The sequence below is a fragment of the Pieris brassicae genome, chromosome 9 (genome assembly GCF_905147105.1).
Source record: "Pieris brassicae chromosome 9, ilPieBrab1.1, whole genome shotgun sequence".
Taxonomy (NCBI): domain Eukaryota; kingdom Metazoa; phylum Arthropoda; class Insecta; order Lepidoptera; family Pieridae; genus Pieris; species Pieris brassicae.
This window is the reverse complement of record NC_059673.1, coordinates 2717193-2742009: the sequence shown is the minus strand read 5'-3', so window position 1 is coordinate 2742009 and position 24817 is coordinate 2717193. Positions and strand designations below refer to the sequence as shown.

The window sequence follows — 24817 nt, the reverse complement described above, 5'->3', positions numbered from 1 at the left end:
GATTCTTTAAAAGATAAGTTTGAAAACCTGGACAGTAGGTTATCTAAACAGGAGAAACGCTTGCTTAAGTTGGAAAAGGAGGTTCAGTGCGTTAAGATGTCAGGTTTTGTGGAATCATCTGGGACACTGGAAACACCTACCTTTAATGGTTCTTCTTCTTGGGGGGCCTATAAGGTACAGTTTGATGCTCTATGCAGGATGAACGGTTGGACAAATGATCAGGCTGTAGCTGCTCTTATGTTGGGACTGCGAGGCGAAGCCTTGACCGTTTTAGAAGCCATGACAGGTGATGTGACACTAACGCGACTGCTGGATGCTCTTGAGTCACGTTATGGGGACTCACATTTGGAGCCAGTCTATAGGGCTCAATTACGGGACAGAGTGCAGCAACCAAATGAGAGCTTACAAGAATGGGGCCTGGAAATAGAGAAGCTGGTAAGGAAAGCCTACGCATCCTTACCAGATGTAGCAGACAAGATATTAGTACAAACCTTCATTGATGGAATAAGAGATCGTGAAGTCAGGGTAAGGGTAAATCTTGGTCACCCCAAGAACCTGAAGGATGCTCTAGCCCATGCGTTGGAGGTGGAGGCGATTCGGAAAGATCCTCAACCTTACCGCATTAGGGCTATCACGGAAAAAGCTAATGGTCAACGTGGGTCAACCTGTTACACCTGTGGGGAAGTAGGGCATATGAGGTTTTCGTGCCCTAAGAAAGACTTCCGAGGTGATGTGAAGGTTAGACGTGGGAATACCTTAGTCATCGACGGAGAAGTCAATGGAACTAAGTGTAACCTAACACTCGATACTGGAGCTTCACGAACAGTGATCAGATACCAGCTTTTGAAGACATTTTATAAAAGCCCTTCTAGAGGAATTGTACAGCTTGTTACGGCAACAGGTCAGCACATAACCGATCGGGGAGAAGGTATCGCAACCTTCAAGATTGGTGGAAATTTATACAGACACAAGGTTGTTCTTGCCGACATAGTAGATGACTGCATAATCGGATTAGACTTCATGAAGTATTATAAGTGTAAGATAGATCTGGAAAAAGGAATGTTCAAGTGTGGAGAGCAGGAAGTTTGTTTTAAAGGCAACTCTTCAAAAAGTGGTTATGACGCCTGTAGAGTAATCAATGTGGACGGACAGGCCAGTAATCAACAAGAGTGGAACGCAGTTCGAACAGTTCTGGATAACTATAAGGAAGCCCTGTCAATACTTCTATCAAAGGCAGAGGGACAGTTAAAGAAATTTTCTGACATGTTATCTACCCATGAAAGAGAGCTAAGAAGGAGTTCAGATGATGTGTCTCAAAGACCGTGCGATAAAGTTAACGAAGAGGATGGAAGGGATAATGAACCAGTGAGGATACTAAGAACGGATACGATTAGTCCAGATTGGTGTGGTAAATTAATTCAGGAAGAGCAACATCAAGATTCTGACATTAAACCAATTCTGGACTGGATGAAATCTTCAGCTGTCAAGCCACAATGGTGTAAAGTTGCATCAACAAGTACCACTACTAAGAGTTACTGGGCTCAATGGGATAGTTTAGTTCTACATAATGGAGTGTTATGTCGTAAATTGAAAAATGCTCAAGGCGATCATTTGCAGTTAGTTGTACCAAGATTGAAGGTTCGCGACATATTAGAAATGTGTCATACTGACTTGTCTAGTGGACATTTAGGAGTAAAACGGACTCTTATGAAGGTTAAGGAAATGTTTTATTGGATACATTATCGTGAAGATGTAGAAGACTGGATCAAGAAATGTAGAGCTTGTGCAGCTGTTAAGGATCCGCAGACTCGATGGGAAAAGATAATGGCCTCCTATAAAGGAAGTAATGATGCTCGGGACGAGCATGTCTAAGGAGGGGGTAGTGTTACGAAGACGGGTCGACTGCAATGTTTCTAGATTTTTCCACTAGTTAGAGAACTTTTCAGCAAGCTGTAATATGATTTCTGACCGTTTCAGGAGAGGGTCAATCACATATTAGAAAATTGTAATTTTCATAATGTTACCCTAGTTTTCAGGAAGCTGAAACCTTTTTTCAGTCGGTTTCAGAACATGTGTAGTCGAGTAGTGCAGTTTTCAGGAGACCCGTTTTCAGGCGTTTTCAGGCCTAGTTATACCCCTTTGGTGAAGGAATATTCTAGACCAAACTTTCTAGGTGTGAGACAAGGACGAAATGATACGAGAGAGAGAGAGAGAAGATCAGATCTTTCTCGAAACTAGACGAGCACTCTAGAACGCCGTACGACAAGGACGGAGCAACGTGCGAAAGAGACAAAGAGTGCGAACGTTCTAGAATTGTGCAATCGCTACTCAGTAGCAAGCCCGCCTAGAAAGTTCTCGAATATTGTTTAGAATTATTCCCAGGGATATATAAGCGAGCCGAAACGCGACTAGTCACTTAGTTTTGAATGCGATTACACGAGAGAAACACCGAAGCGATAAAGTGCGAATAAAGTGAATATAAGTGATAAAGTACTGTGTGAAGTGTGCATAAGTGAAGTATTTAGTGACTGTGTTTTTGTGTGTTATTAGTGAATCTCTGCAATTAATTTTGTGCCCATAAATTCCTCATTGATTTTTCAAGAAATAAACCCTTGAAGAAATCTACGGCATTTTCTATCCGATCCCCTAGCTCGTAACAATACATTACCCCGTAAATAAATTTACCTCGTAAAAACCCCTAAGTCGGCATCACTGCATGACAGTGTTAAATGCGTGCGAGTCTTTTGACAGAAAAGTCCAGTGATGCACGACATTTGAATCTACAATCTCAAGGCCAACACTTTATCACAACAACAAGGATTACTATAAATATAGACCTCTTTAAGTACGGTTGAACTTGTAAGGATGTGTGCTGGCTTAACCCAAAAGATTTATAAAGCCTTGTAAATGTTACCATAAAAAACACATTTGTGGAGCAAATACAATGTCATTTAATCATGATACCTACATTCCGATTGCTATCCGACTACTAAGTGAAATAGTTTGTTTACAATGAAAACTTATGGCTGGACGTATGCAGGACATGCGTCAATAAAAAATATATTAATGCACCTATTGTAGAGCTCCGCTGATATGTAGGGTTAAAGCATGAAAACCTTTTGGAGCTAGATGTTTGGTTGACTAGTGACTTCCGTGAAGTAACTACCCCCTTTAAGTAACTTGAGCTAAGTTCGGTTTCGAGGCTTAATATAAAATGTATAGAATCGGTAATAAAATATCTTGAATAAAGGACCCTCTAAAAACCCCCTCGACATATTGGTTCCCCCCAAATATGTGACTCCAGTACTAAACTGTTACACCCACCCCCCCTGTGAAATTCAAACACGAGACTTATGAATCTCGTATGTCATAATTCAATATATTTTTGACATATGAGAGTTTTTGATACGAGATAAGTCTCGTTTTTGTATCTCACTTTTAGCTCGAGTTACTAAAGAGGGAGTGGAGGAGACGATACATGAGTGTTACTAGCTGGTCCAGTTTACTTAAATCTATGTAAGAGGTTTGACATTTAAATAGATATATTAAAGAACATGTTAAATTCTACCACGCAGGTTTGACAACCTCATTATTGTACTAGCATATAATACGAAAAGAAAACAAGAGTGAAGCTTAAACAACTGGACTATCTGCAGAACCCATCAAAATCTTTAAAAACCAAGCTGAACATAGCCACAATCGCTTTATCAATTCACCATTCGTTTCACGGCGCGTGCCAAACCGATGCTATTTGCGTTGGCATACGATTAATTTATTTATTGAAATCAATACTAATATCTGCCAAGACAATGGCCCCAAATGAAAATGCGTACTCTGTTATGGCATGTCGGAATGCTAAACGAATCGGCGTCATTTCAATACGCCATTTTGCATTCAATTTTGAGGTTATAGATGCAATCGGGCGGCCATGTTTGATGTTCGGGTAACGTTCGGTTTCGCGCCGTTTTGGTGACAATTGACAGGTCATAGATTCGTAGAATGTACGCGGATAAGGGGAAATGTTAATGGGAATGACAAATGAAATGCCATTGAACTAATAAAATTCTAATAAGGAAGCATGATACAATTATTAAACATAAATGATTTTGAATTAGCATCGCGCTGAACAAAGCGTTGAATAAATTAGAAAAACAAATTTATATTTTTTGAGTATAACTCCTTGATCTGATCTGATTGACGTTGTCATAAATTTTGTAATACAGAGACTTCTTTAGTATGTATATATAATTCATGTCAATTATTTAATTTTATTAAACAAATATACAGTATTTACAATATTAATAATAGTAATAATAATAATAAAACATTTATGGATAGAAAAGAAAAACAAATTTAAATTTGATCCCGATAGCAGTGTACCTTTAACGCTGACATTCCTCGCTATATTGCGATACTTATTCGTTGAGGAAAGCAACAACTCTGGAGTCACAAGTACTAACTAGGCGCGTTCTTTAACAACCGCCTGTGCACTTGAACACCACGGCCCAAGAGTCTCTTCTCAAAAAACAAAATCAAAGTTGGAAAAACCTATTTTTTATGTTACAGGAGGCAGACGGGTAGGAGGCTCGCCTGATGTTTAGGGATACCGCTGCCCATGGACACTCGCACTGCCAGAAGGCTCGCGAGCGCGCTGGCCGTTCAAGAATTCTTACGCTCTTGTCAGTGATGTTCTTATAGGACGATCCAAGTATTGATTTTATCGATAGATGCCATAGATTAATTCGCAATAACAATTTGTCGTCGGCATCATATCTATCGAGTATTTGCCTACTTATAAAATAATGTATTCCTAACTCGAAACCTCCGTACCATCGTAGGCGCATGTATACCGCGATTTACACGTTTTGATGCGCGTTAAATGTATATCGACATTTTTTTTTATTTGTAAGAGCTTACTAGTTATAAAAGGCAACGCACATGCGAGCCCTCTGGCAATGTGATTGTCTATGGACGGTGGTATCACTTAACATTAGGTGAGCCACCTGCCCGTTGTTAAATAATAAAAAGCAGTGTAAACACACTCTCTTTCTAAATCATGTTGCTATTAGAAATGCAACACGTAAGGGATCAAATTTATAAAGTTATAATTCTGACAAAAACAGGTCGGTTTAATGAACTTAAGGACGACTATATCGGACGAACAATGTCACACATTAGTATTATAATTAAAATCATTACATTAATTTACACAGACATAAAATATTCCACGACATTTCGGGCATACAGATATGTATGTTATCATGATCTGAGTAACAACAATACTAATAAGGAAGTCATAATGTTAGGTGGGCTGAAAAGTTCGTAGGCTAGCATAGAATATTTTTTGGGGTTTGAATTTGATTGACTCGAGAGTGATACAATAATTATAATCTAAAATTTTCGATACCATTTTTATAGTACGAATTGTCAGCCTCAAAATAGGCGTTAGTTTTGGCGTTCTCTTCATTAGCGCACGCTGTCCAGCGGGCATTTATCTGAGAACCAGCAAAATAGGGACCAAATCTGGACAATACGGTGGATACGGATTCATTCTTATAAGAATTAAGTAACATTTGTTTATAGTCCTTACAATTTGTAAATATGCTATTAAAAAGATATTTGAATTTATTTTCAACCTTAAAGGTAAGCTTCGCTTAATAGTTTTCTGGACTCTTCGCCGGACAGTGATTTATTTGAATACATACGTGATGGAATTGGTTTCATTTTAAGGGAATTGTATTAAGTATCTAACTTACACAACCAGCGTTAGAACTTAGGATGCTCCTACGAAAGGCTTACGCGGCAGATACATGGAATAATACATACAAAGTATTATTGTAATACTTTTCCGTCAACGCATTTGCGTGTCTTCTGAGATGAGAGTGTCCATGGGCGGTCCATACTTGAGGAGGTGACTATGATTTTAAAATGTACTTAGAAAAGATTTTCGGTTAATTTTATAAAAATAATTGTATATAATTTATGCAGATAAATTATATATATACATATTTGCGATATTGTCAAACATTGTAAAGTATCAAAACTGTTAGATCCGACTATAAAGTAACCAATCGAAACTCAGTAAGCGGTTATGAACTATGGTTATATTGTACAGCAAAGTTGACCCTATTGCGTCTCTGACTCATGTTCAATGCGCGTGCGCAACTTCAAATTTCGAATGTTCCAAATTTAAATATTAAAAATAAACAATTATAAAACGGATGTAGCGTTGAACACGCAGTTACTTGTGAAACAACGTCTTTTATTAAACGTAAATAAATTCTTCTCTTATTGAAATATTCCTAGTATTAGGCCGGGAGCTTCTGCGAAAGCCTGAAAACCCGGACCTGCATTTGTCTAAATCCTATCATGCAGGGTATACGTGCAGCATAATAGGATACCCAGCATAATAAGATTTCGATTTCTTGTTTTTTTTTATTTTTTTTAATGTAACGGGCAGGAGGCTCATCTGATGTTAAGGTACACCGCCGCCCATAGACACTCACTTTGACAGAACGCTCGCAAGTGCGTTGCCGGCCTTTAATTTTCTTTAAAGAGACCAGAGACAGCGCTAATAATATTGAAATAAAAAAATTCTTGGGATTTCATTTAGGTCTTATTAACAGTTATAATTCAAACCTAGGTGGTTAAATTATTTAATTTAATTAACTAATAAAGCAAAACACAATAAAAACTCGTAGTTATGACAGCCATAATATTGACCCTATTTCGCGTGAATCATTTGCGGCGTGTGCGCATGTTGCGGTTTTAAATTTCGAATACATTTGTGCCCGTTTAATACTTGTAGTACAATAGAAATATGTCCTCCTTTTGGGTTTATAGACTTTAACGCCTTTAAAGACCTAGAAAGCCTTAGAACGAATAAAGTACGGTAACGTACTCGCGAATCTTTATTTTATTTAAGTCCTAAAACAACATAGCTTTCACACATACACATCAATTACATTAAGTAGAAACTTAAACCTCATTTAAAGCGCGATTCACAAAATTTCTATAAGATTTTTCTCTCCAATGTCATATATGTTAAAATGTGTACACAGAACATCATCATCAAATGTACTACTTATGAATAGAATAGAAATATAAATGTGAAAATGACACGAGAACTTAAGGCCGTCGCACCAGATCACGAGGGGCCTTTTACCCCTTACTTGTTACTTGAGGCAATACCAAATTCCTCCGATATCTGTCATTCCACAACTGAGCCTTTTAAGGTATATGTATTGTATTTGGCACTTACAACAGCTACCCACTGAATTATTTCTGTCCAATTCAACTTAAAATAATAAAGTAATGGCGCTACAACCTTTTTTAGGTCTGGGCCTCAGATGTCTGTGTCTGTTTCATGATTGTTTGTGAATTGAATAGGCAAGTGATCAGCCTGCTGTGCCTGACACACGCCGTCGACATTTTGCATCTAAGGCAAGGTTCACTCACGATTTTCCTTCACCATTCGAGCTAATGTTATTTGTACATAGAAAGAAAATCCATTGGTGCACAGCCGGGGATCGAACCTACGACCTCAGGGATGAGAGTCGCACGCTGAAGCCACTAGGCCAGCACTGCTCAACGGCCAATTCAACTTAGGTTCAAGAAAAGAACGTACCACTTATCAAAAGGCCGTCCACGAGCCGTCTAGGATTGAGTGTCCATGGACAGTGATACACTTATCATCTGATGAGGTTGGCTGCCTCCTATAAGATACAAATTAAAGGGGGCCAAACGTCCATGAACACTCAGTTTCTGGCTCGCAAGCGCGCTGCCATATCCCGCAGTCGTTCATATGTAGACGAGGAAATCATTTGAGATGACATTTTCCTCTGAGACTACCTCCCAAGTGGGGCTCATTACTTTCAAATAAGGATATGCAAAATAGCTAGATAGCCAAATTTGAGCTCTATGACCATGGTAATAGGGTGGCTATGATATTATCGGTTGACATACGGAATTAATTGTATTATTATTGACGACGTGTCGCGAATACCGATGCGCGGGCGCTTTTTGTTTGAGTTCTGCGAAATTTGTTTATGGATTTTGGATATTCGAGGAACTAGGTTTTAGGTTTTAGATTGCGCGCACGCACTTAGTTCCAGGTTTCTTCAATTCTGGAAAGCTAGATTCGGACGTGCAAACATTAGAGCATATCTCACTTTAAACACAGTACTCGAATTATACTCTACTACTACTCTCTAAGTAGACAAATATAGTTAGTTAGGTTTAAGATAGTCACAGAACTCGAAGACAGCTGGACCAAACGAGCTGACAGCTGGCGAGTTTTCATTTAAATCTGAGAAAGGTTTTGTAGTGAGAAATTGGACGGAGACTTTTCGCTTTTCTGGAATAAAAACCTTCGTACGGAATTTGAAAAAAAAAGTGCGTGCGTACAAAGTACACATGTCAGAAGTGAAACTTCTTTGGAAAACTAATTTTCAAGTCTTGTTCATATTTATACAAATCTAAAACTTTACATTTCTGAGACTTAGGAGGGAAAAATAAAGATGTTAGGAATTTAATTTTTATTAAAATATTGTTTGTATTAAGTGTCGAAAACTTATTCAATTTTTTAAATTTATTTCTGTAATTTTATTATAGTTTTCAGTAATTTTACTGATATTTTTATAGGATAGGCAAAGCAGCCTACGGGACGCCCAAAGGACTGTCATCCTGAGTCATATGATCCTGAGGAATATGCTTTGTTTTCAAACAATTGAAGGTTATATCCCAGGATCTTCTCTGGGAGTCAATTCCACAATAAGCGGAAGCGAACAGTGAATGACTTTAAAATAAATATCTATACGACCTCCACACGGACGAAATTACAGAAGGAGTTGAAGTAGATGTTTTTAATAAAAACTTCTTCCGTCCTAAATACAGCTAACATAAATTATATAAAGATGGAATACATTATAACAAGCTACAAAGATTTACGAAAGGATTTTTTATTATAAAATATATTAAATACCTGACACCTAATTTGACTGTGTTGTGTGTGTGTGTGAAAGTATGTACGAAAGGGTGTGTATGTGTGTGTTTATGATGCGTGTTATTAAGCTTAGGATATTCTTAATACTTTTAATATTCAGCTAGCTAGGCTTAAACTATTATAACGTTCATTGATAACATTATATAACTGGACACTGCAATTGTATTATCATAAAGATACACCACACTTATCTAAAGCAAAAAGCCTACTTATAAGTCCCTTATTAGTTTATCACTTATAATTTGATGACACCTTGACGACGAAAAACAAATGCCATAAGCGTACTTCCTTATAAAAGCATCACCATAAACGACTGATTTGAGATAAGCTTTTAGACGTTTTAATTACTTTTAATACCATTTTCATTTGTGAAAGGTGTTCCTTAAACGGTAAGGTATATTTTGCTACTCGTATAACTGTGTATTGGATGACAGAAAAAACCTCGTTTATCTCACAACTGTAAGGCCACGCCTTGGTCAGTGTAAGCTCAGATTTTTTATAGAACACGGGGCAATCTCCGAGCTGTAGGCGCATCTGATGTTAAGTGTGATGGGAAACTCTCAATGTCATAGAGGTCGCGGCTGCATTGCAGGCCTGTTAAGAATTGATAAGCTCTTTTCTTGAAGGACCCTAAGTCGGATTGGTTCGCAAATACTTCAGTGAGCAACAGGTTCCACGTAATGGTGATGGCCTTAAAATGGCAGTTTTTGCTCAGTTGTGGAACAACAGACGTCCTCGTGGTACGGGTCTGTACGGGTAGTTAGCACTAAAGGTCGATTACAGTCGAGACAATGACTCTCGTGTGTCATAAAAGAGCGCGCTAAATCCTGATCATTTTCTCTTAGAATTCTCTTAGCGTCTTCTCACAGGCAAGAGAGAGAAGGTTTCGAAGTTAGAGTCCAACTCTTAAACACAAGAGGCAAAAGATCACGTGGGCGTTCACCAACCAGATGGACCGATTAAGTGAAAGACTTATAGTCCTCAAAACTGTACTCTGTAAAAGAGGCGCTGGACAGGAACAGGAAACTTTCCCCGCTCCAGATCTTGCTGACCACGACATGAGCTACCGACTGGCGAAAAAGATTTACAAACGTGTATAGTATTTGACGATAGTGTCTAGAGTAAGTACCTTGCCTTCAAAACTGAGAGCAGATTTTATCCAAGTGTTCTTTTATTATATTCTTATAAAAAAGAATCTAGCTTTTTCTACCTTTTTTTTAGAAAAGAAGTAGCGAAAAATTACTTGACGTAAACGCGGTTATATTTTCTAAAATAATTTTACGTATAGAATTTTAAATACGCCTAATCAGAGACAACTCCGATTTATTTCATTATGCGGTAGGCAGACGACCCACGATTAGATGACGTGCAACAAAATTGCCTTGTCATTAAATGGTAAATCCGATCTGTCATATTAGCTTCTGACAAAATGTTTTTATTATTGAAATTTCGTAACGAGAATTTAATATTTCTGTTTGTCCAAAAACCCCAAGAAGATATATTAAACAGGGGTTTGTCCTCTGGATTTCCAGGTTGCTTCAATAGATTATAATTTATTACAAAGACCGGATTGTCACCGGCAGATCAGAAAGTATTTTTTTATTTATTAGAATTCTTTGACGTTGACATTTTAACATTCTTTGTACATAAGCGTAACCATGGCAACAAACATGGTACCATACCGTTTTAGCGTGTTTTATGTAACTTTTTATGATTTGATCGGAAGGAAAAAAGACGAAATTCCACTCGTCCGAATATAACGTCGCAGTCCGTCGTTCCTCGTGCTGTCCATTACGGTTTTCTTTAAGAAAATAACGTACCAACTTTTCCTTATGTAATAGGAGGCAACGGACTCTTACATTGCCAAAAGGCTCGAAGGGCGTCTCACTTTAAGAATTGGTACGCTCTTTTCTCGAATTCTCTTTTCTTCTTAAGTCGAATTTCTTATTCAACTTCTAACGGCAACGCAGTCATGTGACTCACTCTCATGTTACTTAATATCAAGTGAAAGAGTCTCCTCTCTATCTTTCTATCACCATTGCACCAGTACTCGACCTCCGCATTAGTGAAGGCTTCCTCCAGATTCTTCCATTTGTCCCTATACCTTGAGACAATTTTCCAATGTTTCTCCGCTATCCCTTTTATAGTTCCCAATCTTCTTTCTTCCCACTGGGACATTCCAATTAAGGGTCTTTTTGATCCATCTGCCATCACAAATGCGGCCAATATGACCGGCCCATTTCCATTTTAACTTTTTTGTATATGTTACAACGTGTTGTATTATATACTAGATATTAAATTATTAATGTATTTCTACTTCTATGTAATTTTCCCTTCACGACATCTTAATTGGATATTAATAAATATTAAACCAATTGACGACATTACATGCTGTGAGGAATGCACTTATTAACGCTAAAGAAGTTATTACTGATTTATGTAACTTTACCGCGCCTTTATTTTATTTATTTATTAACACTTCGATACATTACAATATAAAAATTTAACATAATTAAATCAAAAGGAGGGCAACTGGTACTATGTAATGTACTTTAACTATTTGTAGTGTAGCTTTCATTTGTTTCCAGCTAAGTATTACTTAGATATTATCTTACGGTTACCCTGGATCTCAAAGAAAAGGAATGTCCCTGTGTAATGGACATAGCTGTATTTAATAGATTTTGACGACAGCTAATGATTAAAATTTGAATGAACATCGTAGCTTGTCCGAGTGAAAAGTTATAACAGTTCGAAACTTATGCGCAACAAAATAACCTCAAAATGGCGCGCGATGCGTCACTGTTCCCGCCTTTTATTATTTAGCTATCCAGGGCAAAAATTTAATTTTGGATGTAGAGGTCAGGTTTAAAAGTACAACGCCAAAACTATTTCACAATTTTTGTTTTTAAGCCTGCAATTTTGATGGGAGCAAATTTAAAAACGTTTTCACGCTGAAAACCAATGGCGCTCCAACCTGTAAGTATTTGCCTCTGTTAGTTAGATTCAGTCTGTTATATACACCGTCGATCTTTAGATTGAAAGCAAGCCGGTTTCCTCGCGATCTTACAAGAGGATCAGCAACCAGACAACAGAAAAGCCACGAACGATGTGAAGGATGCTGCATGTTGTCTTCATTATTATAGAACCCAAGCATAACAATTCATTTCTTCAGTTAACGGCCTATAATCGCTACTGTATAAGGAGGGCAATTTAGACAATTAACACAAGGATGAACCAAGGCCAAGAGCTCTGATGAATAATAATTTGATTGGTGCTTCCTTAGTAATTGTCACGTGATTACTATGATTGCTATCAATATTCTTAAGCAAGATATTTATAAATTAAATATCATTCAAACAAAGGTACCTTTTATAACACATACGTTTTGTGTATAGTTTATTTAAATAATGTATTGCAAGCGAATTTCGTGTTTGTAAATGAAGAAATCTTATTTAACAATTTGTATTATGTGTAAATGTTGATTGGAATAACAGAAAATTAATTGCGTAATCAGCACTAGTATGTAATATATCAGTTTTCACACACCTCTAGTGCTACATGTAAGAATAGGTTAACACAACTGTTAAGGTCCTAAACCTACTATCTTTCTACTACTGATAGCTACTAGTATGTATGTCGTTCTCCTAATTTAAAAATTTGATATTGGTATTGTCTACTAAAATAACATTCTGCTGTCATGTTTTATTTTGTTTTGTATATCTTATTTTTTATCAGTAACAGTTAACTTTTTGTATATATATCCAATGTGTTAGTTGTATGTTTAATTTTTGTTTTTTACTTTAGAGATGTATCGGTTTTGTTTCCTAAACGAATAGATAATATATATATATAACTAAAAACAAATATTTATTCATAATAAATATTTTATTTATTAACTCATGAAATATGTATTCAGATATTATAAGTACTTGTAGGTTAGATTAAAAAGCTTACACGGAGTTTAAAGAATGTAAAAAAATACTGGAATTATCTTCGAGTTTTGCGCTTAGCAACACATATTGCGATTCATTTTTATTCATATAGATATAGTGTGACGAAAATTGGTATTAATATAAGTTGTAAGCCGTAAAGGTAATATAAATAATAACTATTTTAGGTCAGGATCAGGAATAGGTGTGTGTGTGACTCCAGTGTTACTTTTCTTAGTTCTTATGTATACACATTATAAATATTATATTAAGTACAAGAGGGGGAGGGGGGAATAAATTGCAGTAAATCCGCTTACGTAATACTTGAACGGCCCGTACTGTATATTTTCTATATAACCACAAACCACAGATAAGGCATAAAATAAATAAATTTGATTAAAAGACGGGAATACCCTGCTCTATTTACAATTAAGTTATTATTAAAGAACGTGACACATTTTGTATTAGCTAAACTTAGCTCTGAATAAAGACAATGTCACGTGATTATGTATATGACACAGAGGAAAGTTAATACAAAAATACTGTATCAATTTCAAAAATTTACAGCCTTCTACAAAAGTCCTGAGTGACAATAATTATCTAGTGGCGTAGTAGTCCAGTGGTATCGCTAAATGGATCTTGGCTTTAGATTTTTATGATCATTTTTGTCATAGACAAGTAGGTGATTGACCTGCTGTCTGACACATGTCATCGATTTTTAGGTTCGAGACGTGTTCGTCAAGTAGGATCAAGTATTGCGATAATGACAATATCATTGTTGCACAGCAGTGTATCGAAGGCACGCTCTCGGGCTTTAGATTCACACTCACCACTACCTAAATACTGCTCTGTATATGTAATGCAGTAATTTTCCGCGGTAGTTATAGGAAAAAGTTATTTAGATGAATTTTATAACAACACAATTGAAGATACGCAATTATGGAATTTAAAAATGATTATAAATATCACACTACAGAAATATAACTTGGAAAGTCTTCGATTTATGGCAAAATATCGCGTTATATGAGGGACGGAAATCGTGTTATACGAAAACTCGCTCAACATTATCATCAGGATCCTATTATCAGAAGGATTTCGGAGCTTTCATCTTTATAACGTACGCAATTTTTCATCATAACTCAATTAGGTTAAGTTTAACAGTCTGTGGTACATATGAAGCTACATGTCATGTTTCTACTTTTACAAATGTCAGTTTTGGGTATTACCTTTAACGTAACACACGTATAAGGTAGTGTGTCAAAGCCTGTTATAGATAAAATTGTTGTATGTGACATAGTATACTTTCAGTTTAATTTCATATGTAAGATTTATTTTTAAACAAATACTGTTAGGACCATTTTTATAACTGTTATATATTATAAAAGATGTAGCCTCCGAGGCATTTCATTCCCTGTTGAAGACCCATATGGTGAAGGATATGCACAGAAAACTGACCTATTTTTCTGCACTATGCTCTTTGACTTTGCATGAACACGCATTGTATATGAAACAATATTGATCCATTTTTAAAAATTAAATTATTTGTGTTCCATTTTTAAACATTTAATAATCATTGTTAAATGTTTTTAACTAGATTATTACTGTTCCATTTTCAAATACTGTTCTTCACCATATGGGTGGTGAAGGATATGCACAGAAAACTGACCTATTTTTCTGCACTATGCTCTTTGACTTTGCATGAACACGCATTGTATATGAAACAATATTGATCCATTTTTAAAAATTAAATTATTTGTGTTCCATTTTTAAACATTTAATAATCATTGTTAAATGTTTTTAACTAGATTATTACTGTTCCATTTTCAAATACTTGATTGTTATTGTTCCATTTTTGAAAATTATATTATGCGTATTTTTGTAGTCTGCTTCTATGGGTTTATTAAAATGGTAATTCATAGACAGGAAATAGTCGGTACACACTTGGCTACAGTACTTTTTATTTGAGTTTTATTTCATTAACCACGATAGCATCTAGCCACCCACGCCGGAGCATAATGACTTGCCATATCAAAATAGTACAGTCGTGTAAACAGTGTATTAGAGTACCGTTATAATTATTAATAAAAATTGTATCAAAGGGGACAGTCGGGTAAAACGGTGATTTATGATAAAATATTCAAAACAAAATTTATGTTCCCCTTAGAGCGTACAAAGATGTTTTTTTATTCGTTTATTTTTTATAATAAAAATAGCTTCATTTATTTTTAAATTCGATTCGTATGAAAAATATTTTGTATGATTATCTGTATTATTATTACCCAAATTTTGAAGCAAATAACATCTACACGTATTTTTTTATTAATTTCTTCAAATGACAGAAAATTCCAACAGGCCATTATTATATTAAAGGCCAGCAACATATTTGCGAGCCCTCTGGCATTATAAGTGTCCATGAATATCACTCAATATCAGGTGAGCCTCCTGCCTGTTTATTCTATAAAAAAAGAAACTTTTCTGTACGAGTGTATCTGTTCCGTATTGCGTAGAGTTCGTGTCCTCTACACCCTGCCAGAGAAAGTTAAAAGGTCGACGTCTAATTATAACAATACGTTTAGACAAAATTTATGGTTGAAATTTTAGTCGAAAAAGTTTTTAATCTTACCATTAATGTATTAAAGCCATATTTACTGTGTAACCACTTCATAGTACTTGACTTGATTGAAGTATAAAACAATAATTTGAAATTTGAAAAAAGAACACACGCTTTGCTCATTAAGCTATAACAGTATAGACTATATACGATATTCCAAATTAATCACACAGATTATCACATGCCATTAGATTACATATAGCTACATGAAGTTTATTAAAGTCCTCATGTAAAACTCCTAGTAAGTAATTTTATGTTTGAGTAAGGAAATATTTAAAAAAAGAACGTACAATTTGCTAAAAATTATATAACAGTCTCATAGACTATAGACCTTATTCCGAATGAATGAAGTGTCGTAACCTACATGCAATTTTATTACACGCAACAAACATAAGAAGGTTATTAAAGTCCTCAAATTAATCGACACGAAGTAATTTTCCGTTTAAATAAAGAAATATTCAAAATAAGAACATATAATTTGTTAAACATCGCATACCAATACCATAGACTATAGACGTGCAGTCAATACATATTTATACAGTTTAATTAGGGTTATAAATCACACATCTACCTTATATGTTAAACAAAAAATATGCAAAAGTACAACACCGTATTCGCTGTACAATTCAATATTGCATTCTTGCTTCTGTAAAGGGCTGCGACAACTTAATTAAATTATTAAAAAACGGCCAAGCGTGTGCCGGCTCACGTCCACAGAGCATTTCACACTAGGTTATGTCAATTCGATTGAATAATGTGTCTTTTGACATGTTAATGGCTCTTTTAATATTATACATATTACTCTTCAAGTACTCTTACTTTATCAAGTTGGAAAGTTTAATTGCGTAGTATGTACGGGGTTCGAATCCAGTCATATTTACACAATTACAACTACTCTTCAGACATCATAACATTTAAATATTATATAATATTATGTTAATAATAACCGAATCGGTACACGGCCAAGGAACAAGTCGTTTTCATCATTTGAAATTCAAATTTGGAGATTGCTTTTTTCTGCTGACTCACGGTAGATGTAACTTCAGATTTGAGGCAAGTTATAATCGAAAAAACAATTTTTTTTCGCTGTTGTTAAATAAAGGGTGTAATATGAATGTTTATAATTTGTTTAGATTTTGTAGAGATAATCTTATAGCGCTTATTTGTGAGCCTGGTTTCAGTGTGGGACTCTCCTTACTGATTTCTTAGGTTCGAACCCCGTGCATAGACAAACATCGTGAGGGAAAACATCGTAAGGCAGTTATTAAACTCAAAAAGTCGATGTCGTATAGGCCCAGATCTACTTGCCTTTTAGAAAAAAAAACAAGAACGGGATACAGCAATCTAAGGTCCAGGCCTAACAATGTTGTAGGGCCTCTGGTTTTTATCTAAAGGCCCTGAATTTGAGTACTATGCTCAAAGTATAGAACTACTGCTAATAGAATGGAATCTCGTTCCAGGGAGATAGATCGCAAATCTTAGATTTGTAATATAACGGTATCACCTCGACGTCCGTCGTTCCACAACTAAGCGACAACTTTGTCACGCACCACCACTATGTGGAACCAGCTGCCCACTGAAGTATTTCCAATACTTTGCTAGTAACGCACTGTGAGCCTTCTGGCAATGTTAATGTCCATGGACTGTATCACTTCATCAGGTGTACAGGAAATATATATAGACGCAGACAGTGTCCATACAGCTTCTTTTAGAAGCACATAATCTATGAAAGTAGAAATAACTCACCTAGCATTTTACTAAGGTCAGCGTTGTGCAGATCTGGATTCTCATCAGCCAGCTTCTTTCGTTCCACCTTAGCCCATACCATAAAGGCATTCATGGGTCGCCTTATCCTGGCTTCTTTTAACGCCTTTGCCTGGCCCATTTTAGTTGTAAATGGTGCTCTTGCGAATTGCTGAGTGGAAAAGTCTCTGGACTCATATGGATTCCTGTAGTCATACTGTGTTCTATAGTCTATGCCATATGGGAGGGTCGACCAGACTACAAGTTCTGGGCTGGTCTGCTCCTGGGGTGAGTCTGCGCTCGTGTCGACGGCACCTTGGACGTACTGCTCGTAGCTTCGATGGTAGGTGGGCGGAGACTCGATGCCTGCTCCTCCTGAGTCCATCATACTGCAAAGAACAAATACATGAATGTTTGTGTCAGTATGTAAAAGACATGGACTATGTTTTTTTGATGATTCGTATTGATTTAGATCGATCGATTTGTATTTAGAACTTCCCCCTTAAAACACTTTGTTACGCCTTAATATGATTTTTTGTTAGCCTACCTTTTTAGTACATACGAATATATGGAACATTTTGCTATGCTAACCCAAAGAAACAGTTCGCTTTTCCAGAATAAAAGTAGCCGTAAGGGTTCCAGCCGTCTCCGACCTTTGCGCTTTACATTATAAAAATTATGTAAAAGTGTTTTATAATAAATAATAAGAGTATGTGATAATAAGTAAAGCTACTACTAAACCATTTTGAATTTGTTAGGTTCAAAACCGCGGCCAATATTCTCTCTTACCTGTGATTTACTCGAGTCTGTTACAATTTTGAAAACTAAATCGAATCAAAAGATTCTCTTTTATGAAGATTTTGAAGATTATGGCATAAACATTGCAAAGACAATCAACAACATTTTTGTTCGGCTCTGTGCGTTCTATTTTCAAATGTTAAATTAACGCGCAAAATTACAACAACCTACCCTAATCTACGACGCAAAACCATTGCCTTCGTTACTCCTACTGTGTGATATATTAATAAATTAATGTTATCGGAAACTCAATGGCGCCTTATATTCCACAAACGCGAGATCTAAGAAACCACCTAAGGCGAGGATCCTATTGCGATCGGTTAGTCGTAACGAGAGGGCTCGACTTACGGCAATTTCCTCATATCGTTACATTCTGTGATGTCAGCTACACGACACCGGAGATTTTTAGAATTCCACCTTCACGCGTGTCAAATAGGTCCAGCTAGGACCATTATGTTATCTATATTATGCATTATATTTTTGTAGAATTTTTTTCTAACTCTTTAGTTTCGAACGATTTTTGGAGTTTACTTCTTAAGAAACGATTTGAGTTATAAGGCCCGGTACGGAAATTTTATGAGGAGTAAAATCAAGTGTAACACGAAAAGTTGAGGCGTTACGTTGAAAGAGACAAACTGTATCTGTAGGATTGAACGTGTAAAAGAATGATTCCATCTCATTCTCTCTCTAAAACTGGATTTGTATAAATTGAACACAATTATTATTTATATTGTTTTGTAACATACTTTATGTAATACGCTTTATTGAAGTAATATAAATAATCCGAATAATTACAGATATATGTTTGTTTCTCCTATCATTTTAGCAGATGCGTTCATTTACCCTTTTTTTCTATTCAATATATATCATAATTATCGTTCGTAAGGAGTAAACTCCAATCGTGCGTCGTTGCTGACACACACACACACATTTTTTTTTACTTCAGGCACGAAGGTTAAACCCCTTAGTGGTATATATTTAGCAATAACACAACTTTGGCACTACAACTTTTTAAAGTAGGATTTTGGTATCAATTTCGTGATAATTTGTTTTTCCCAATAGGCAACTTAATTCTGGGCCTGATATACGCAATTGACTTTCTGGATTAAAGGAATGCCTGTCTCACGATGTTTTCCTTTATCGGACAAGCGAGTGTTAAATGCTCACATAGAAAGTCCATTGGTGAAGGCTGGAATCGAACCTGTATGAGAGATGTAAGCTGAAGACAACTAGGCCGCTGCCTTATGGTTTAGCAGAAATTATATGTTATTGATTAACGAGAAGGTCTTCGAAGAATTAGGAGTTCTTGGTACTTATTTATTTATTTTTAAAATCTTGACAACGCTCGGCACTCTAATACTTTGGTACAAGGAACATAAATCAATGTATACAGAATATCGTAAAAAGCAGTGTTGGCCTAGTGGATCTGGACTCTCAGCTCTGAGGTCGTAGATTCGATCCCCGGCTGTGCACCAATGAATTTTCTTTCTATGTGTGCTTTTAACATTAGCTCGAACGGTGAAGGAAAACATCGTGAGGAAACCGGCTAGCCTTAGACCCAAACAAAAAGTCGACGGCGTGTGTCAGGCACAGAAGGCTGATCACCGACTTGCCTATTAGATTAACAAGTGATCATGAAACAAATACAGAAATCTGAGGCCCAGACCTAAAAAGGTTCTAGCGATATTAATTTATTTTTATACAAAATATTGTAAAAAGTTTTTTAAAAGAGTAAGTATGAAGTTTCTTGCGCATTTTTTTTCAAGTTTTTTTTACTTGCAATATTGACTTGCAAAAGTGCCTTTTTAAAATATGAAAAAAATTATTAAACCAAAAAACCTTGACGTCCAAGTCTCTGGATTAAAGTTAAACACGAAATAAATGAAAATATCTGGAAAGCATTACCTTTCCATACTAACTTTTGATTTTCATATTTAATTAGCATAAATTCCAACTTGGACTGTTCTCTTTGGAGTAGAGTCTTGGGCCGTGGGGCTTAAGTGCACAGGCGCTAAAGATTTAACTTGGCGCCTAATACCGGTGGCCCAGAGCTGGTTTTACACACATACAATGAGGAAATGCTAGTGTGAAGGTACACTGCCACAAGGACCACCACTTAACAATTATAATTCACTTGAAATGTAACACTCAACCTACCACATAACGCCACACAGCGAGTAATTTTTCTAATTTACATGAAACCTGGCGCCGGAAACGAAACTTCTTGGAAATATGTCGTTGAACATTGTATACGTGGGATCCTTGTCTTATCTAAATAAACAACTATGAGGGTAGAGAGACACCACAGATGAAAGACCAAGCTTGCGTTTGTGATGGGACAAATGGTGTCCACAGACTTGTGATGTTGTCAAATCAACGCCACGGCCGTCTGCCATCACTGGCATGTTTTAAAATGACCATTATTCATCATATGTTGAAGTACACTATATCATATACAATGCATTTTCTACTGTATGTTACGCTACACTCTTAAATACATGATAATTGTAGTGTACACTAGTACTACTAGTGTACACTCACACATTTTTTCACTCTCTCACTCACCCACTCATACAGAAGTTTCACTCCTTTCGTTTCGAAAAATTAGCTACTTTACAGAAATTGGTTAAATAAGATAAAGTTTAACAAAAGGCTTTTATTATGATAGACATGAATACAAATGATACAATTATTTCATTTTACCTCATTACTACTAAGATTATTACAGAATTTCAGTAATTGTAATAGAATTATTACTATCATTGTTATCGTTATTATATATTGTTGTTGTAAATGGCTTCGAATCAACAGTGGTAGGGACAAGAAAAATGTGACGGTATTTTTATTCCAAAAGATACACGCTTCCAATTTTAGTTTATACTTGAAGAACAATGGATTAGGTGCCAGATTGGGGCTTAACAAAACTTTTTAAATCGATCAGCCCACTACCATCATATCAAGCTCAAGATTTTGAAGATTGGATTTTCCAGACGGAATTTGGAAAATTCTTCTGATATGTAATTCAACAGAAAAACACCTGGGCCACGTGTTATGCCAAGACCGCTATTACACTATTTGCCTCATGATGATAATTCAGGATAAACGGCGTGTTGGAAGAAGTAACTTAAGGCATTGCGAGAGTTGCTGCAGCAGGACAAGACACGCTTGCACAAGACTGCCTTCAGTAAAAGAGGCACCTGAAGAAGAACCTTCCCTAGAAGATCACAAGAATAATCTAAATGCGAATTTTATAGGTATTAATACTATTCAATCCATCGGCGTGTGTACGACTGCATGCGATACACAAGTTTTGTAACACATGTGTTCCGGGTTCAATTCCCGATGAAATATTGTTCTGATTGGAATCATCTCTCTTTCAGAGTTATTTATTTATTATGATCATCTACTGACTTTAATTGCAGGTAAGAATTAACCGTACCTACGGGATCATTGCTAAATTTTTGACAGTTACGAAACTCGTGCGCATTTTTTTATTTTATTTTATCATTTAAAAGTTATTCGTGATATCAAAAACCATAAAAATCCAGCGGTTATCTTATTATCGATTGAACCAATCCGGCTTTTTATATATTAAGATGTTAAAGGCAATCCGCTACTGTAAAATAATCTCAAGTTTAATCTACAAGTGTTCAAGTTATTAGATTTTATAACGAGTCCATTAATAGCGAAAGGAAATGATTCACTATAGGGCGAGTTGTCGCTGATGTGTTTCAGTCCTAAGCGTATAAAACAATGGAATTCTCGACGTCGTACGTAACATTTGACGTAAGTGTGACGTCATTTTTACATGAACTATACTCGGCGGTGTCGCCAGGGTTTTTGATTTTATAATTGACTTGTCAGAATTAATTTATATTGCTAAATATATTTGACATAGGGTCCTCCAAGAAAAGAGCGTACCAATTCTTAATGCCCTCTAGCATTTAGAGTGTCCATGGGCGGCGGTATCACTTAACATCAGAAAAGCCTGCCCGTTTGCCACTTGTTATATAAAAAAAAATCCTTTTTTTTTGCTGAGGCACATACTAACTGTTGTCGTCTCTGGCAGAAAGACCAGCTGTGGAACACGTCTGCTCCTCAGCATAATGCTAAGCACACATTACATTCCATCATTTTTCTTTTTTTGATTATTATTGTTTTGTTAAGAATAAATGGTTCGTCAGTGTGTCTGTCTGTCTTTCTGTCTGTTTTATTTACGTCGTGCTGAAGCTATCACTCGCTATCCTCTGTATCTTCTCTTGGGGACATCCCCTATGACATCGCTTGGTAACTGATAACTTGAAATATAGAAAAGCAATAACCTTTTTTCAATACCGTACCTCGAACCTTGGACCTGAATGCCAACTAACCCAAGGAGGTGATCAGTGTACGCCATAAAATGGGTAAAATTATGACACAAGAAACAAAGATTTATTATTGAAGATAATTAAACATAATGTTTATGAAATTTTACTTGTGGGTAATTTTACAATCGTTTTAAAATATTACACGCCAGCGGTCCGATTCAGCACAAAAATAATACAGCGAGCGAAGACTATACACATATAATATATTTATATAATGTAGCAGAGTAGTGTTGGCAGTGGCTTCAACGTGCGAGTCTGATCCCTGAGGTCGTAGGTTCGATCTCCGGCTCCGATTCGGCTGAACGATGGGGACAAATATCGTTAGGAAACTGGCCTTCGACCCAAAAAGCGTGTGTCTGCCGCAGAAAGCTAATCACTTACTGGCCTATTAAAAAGGTAGTTTTTTATTATGGAATCTAAGAAAATATTTCCGATTTGAAGCAATCTCTAATTTATAAGCGCTAGTAGTATGACGGGCCTATTTTGCGTTTCAATAAACAAAGATAGATAGGAACTTTACTCCTGAATTCTATCGACTGTTCAGAGTGCTTAATAGACGAGACCATAGATTATTGGGATTTTATGACCTGTTATTTGAGACCAAAGATATGAATTTTCACAGAAAAATAAGATTACTGACACTTTGACAGATTCTCGTCAGTATTTCTATTTGGTCTGTGATATTCCCAACATTTAGTACCCTTCAAAAGAGCTGGTAAAAGTCGGCAACACACGCGAAAGTGATATGGTATCGTTGGTCTCCTACATATAAATGTTTTTAATGTTAACCCCTGAATTCTAAATACGGTTCACCATAGACAAGAAGTTTCATAGAAAAAAAAGTTTTTTTTATACTCACGTTAAAATTAAGGCAGAGAGTGACACAGTGAAGACAGGAATGGCGGGATTTGAAGAATGAGAAATAATATGTAAAAGTATCCGAATTAATAAGCTATTATTATTATTCGAACACAGCATTGTCCGTTTGTAGTTTGTTATATATACTTTTTTTAAATAAATTTCTTCAGTGTATACAATGCAATCTATGAATCTAACATCAATATTATTATACACTAAGGTAAATACGATAAACTATCTGATTGTTTTTCTTGTTTCTTGTAAACATTAACTCATTAGAAGACATACCGGAGTATTGAAGAATTTTTATAGAACAGTTGATGAATATATAAATGCGACAAGAAATGGCCGATTTCTAATATATTTTGGTGTGTTTAAATATTGTTATTGTACCAATTTTTATGATTGAACAATTATCTATTCAATCAGCAACGTGACGATTATGTTGTATACTCCTTATGTACTTTTAAGTTGACCGGACACCATCGCCGGCTTTATTATACTGATAGTAGAAAATATGTACTGTTACAATAATATAAACTACGATTTTTGTATGAAATACATAAGCAGATCTGAGTAGTACATGAAATTTTATTGAAATCGTTCAGAAAATTATACGAGTTTGGAAAATCTATGTATTTTCATATTTGGATTTATGTCGAAAAGCATATGTTATATTACCCTGTCAAAGTTGTAATACGAAACTATGGCTAGTGAAATCTTTTGATATGAAAATACAGATAACAACAACTACAGTATCAACATTCCACATTTGAAAAGTCTGAATTTCACTGTCATAACAATTTCCGGTAAACTGTCTACGCCTATAGTATAGATGTACCCTATGAATTTTATTATCTATGGACTTATATACCCTGTGGAAAAGCGTCATACAAACATCAAATATCTTGTATATATTATAGTGATGTACGTGTATGTCGTAATTTTAATAAACTCGTTCTGTTTTCAAAATTATCACAAGGGGTGATGTGAATATTTTCAAACAGAGCAGAGACAATAACCATTGTTGACAAACTCACACCTAAGCGTTCCGACTATCTAGATACGACATTATCGAGTCAGCGTTCGATTCATTTAAGACAATCGAGTCTTCCTTCAATTCCGTGATTCATCGGCCTTGGGTTTCAATAAGATTATTTGTTTACGTGTTGTTTCTGTACATTAAAGAAGTCATTGATGCTACCGTTAAGGTCTGCTCAGATTTCTGTTAATTGTATTTTCTAATAATCAGCCTGATACATGCCGTACATGCCTGACACATGACACATACATATGAGTGTGTATAATGCACACATACAGATTGGTGAACAGTTCAAACCTACTGTAGGTTTGAACTCAGGCCACAGAAGCTAATAGGCTAACCTTGGTTATTTAATCTACTTTTTTATTAAGAGATTTTATGTATAATTGAACTTTTTGCCTAAGTTTTGTAAGCAATTTCTATAAAGTTCTTTCCTTAACCATGTGATCTGGGATCTGGGTTCGA

The 24817-nt window shown here is 35.8% G+C and overlaps 1 protein-coding gene across 2 annotated transcripts in view; it reads right to left on the bottom strand.

Annotated features, from left to right (window-relative positions):
• LOC123714461 (transcription factor Sox-17-alpha-A) overlaps window positions 1–24817 on the bottom strand; it is a 105144-nt gene that overhangs the window by 63851 nt on the left and 16476 nt on the right. For both annotated transcript variants that reach the window (XM_045668705.1, XM_045668706.1), the window contains exon 3: window positions 17291–17676. In XM_045668705.1, the coding sequence (XP_045524661.1) occupies window positions 17291–17676 (386 nt within the window). The remainder of the gene's footprint in view (window positions 1–17290; window positions 17677–24817) is intronic.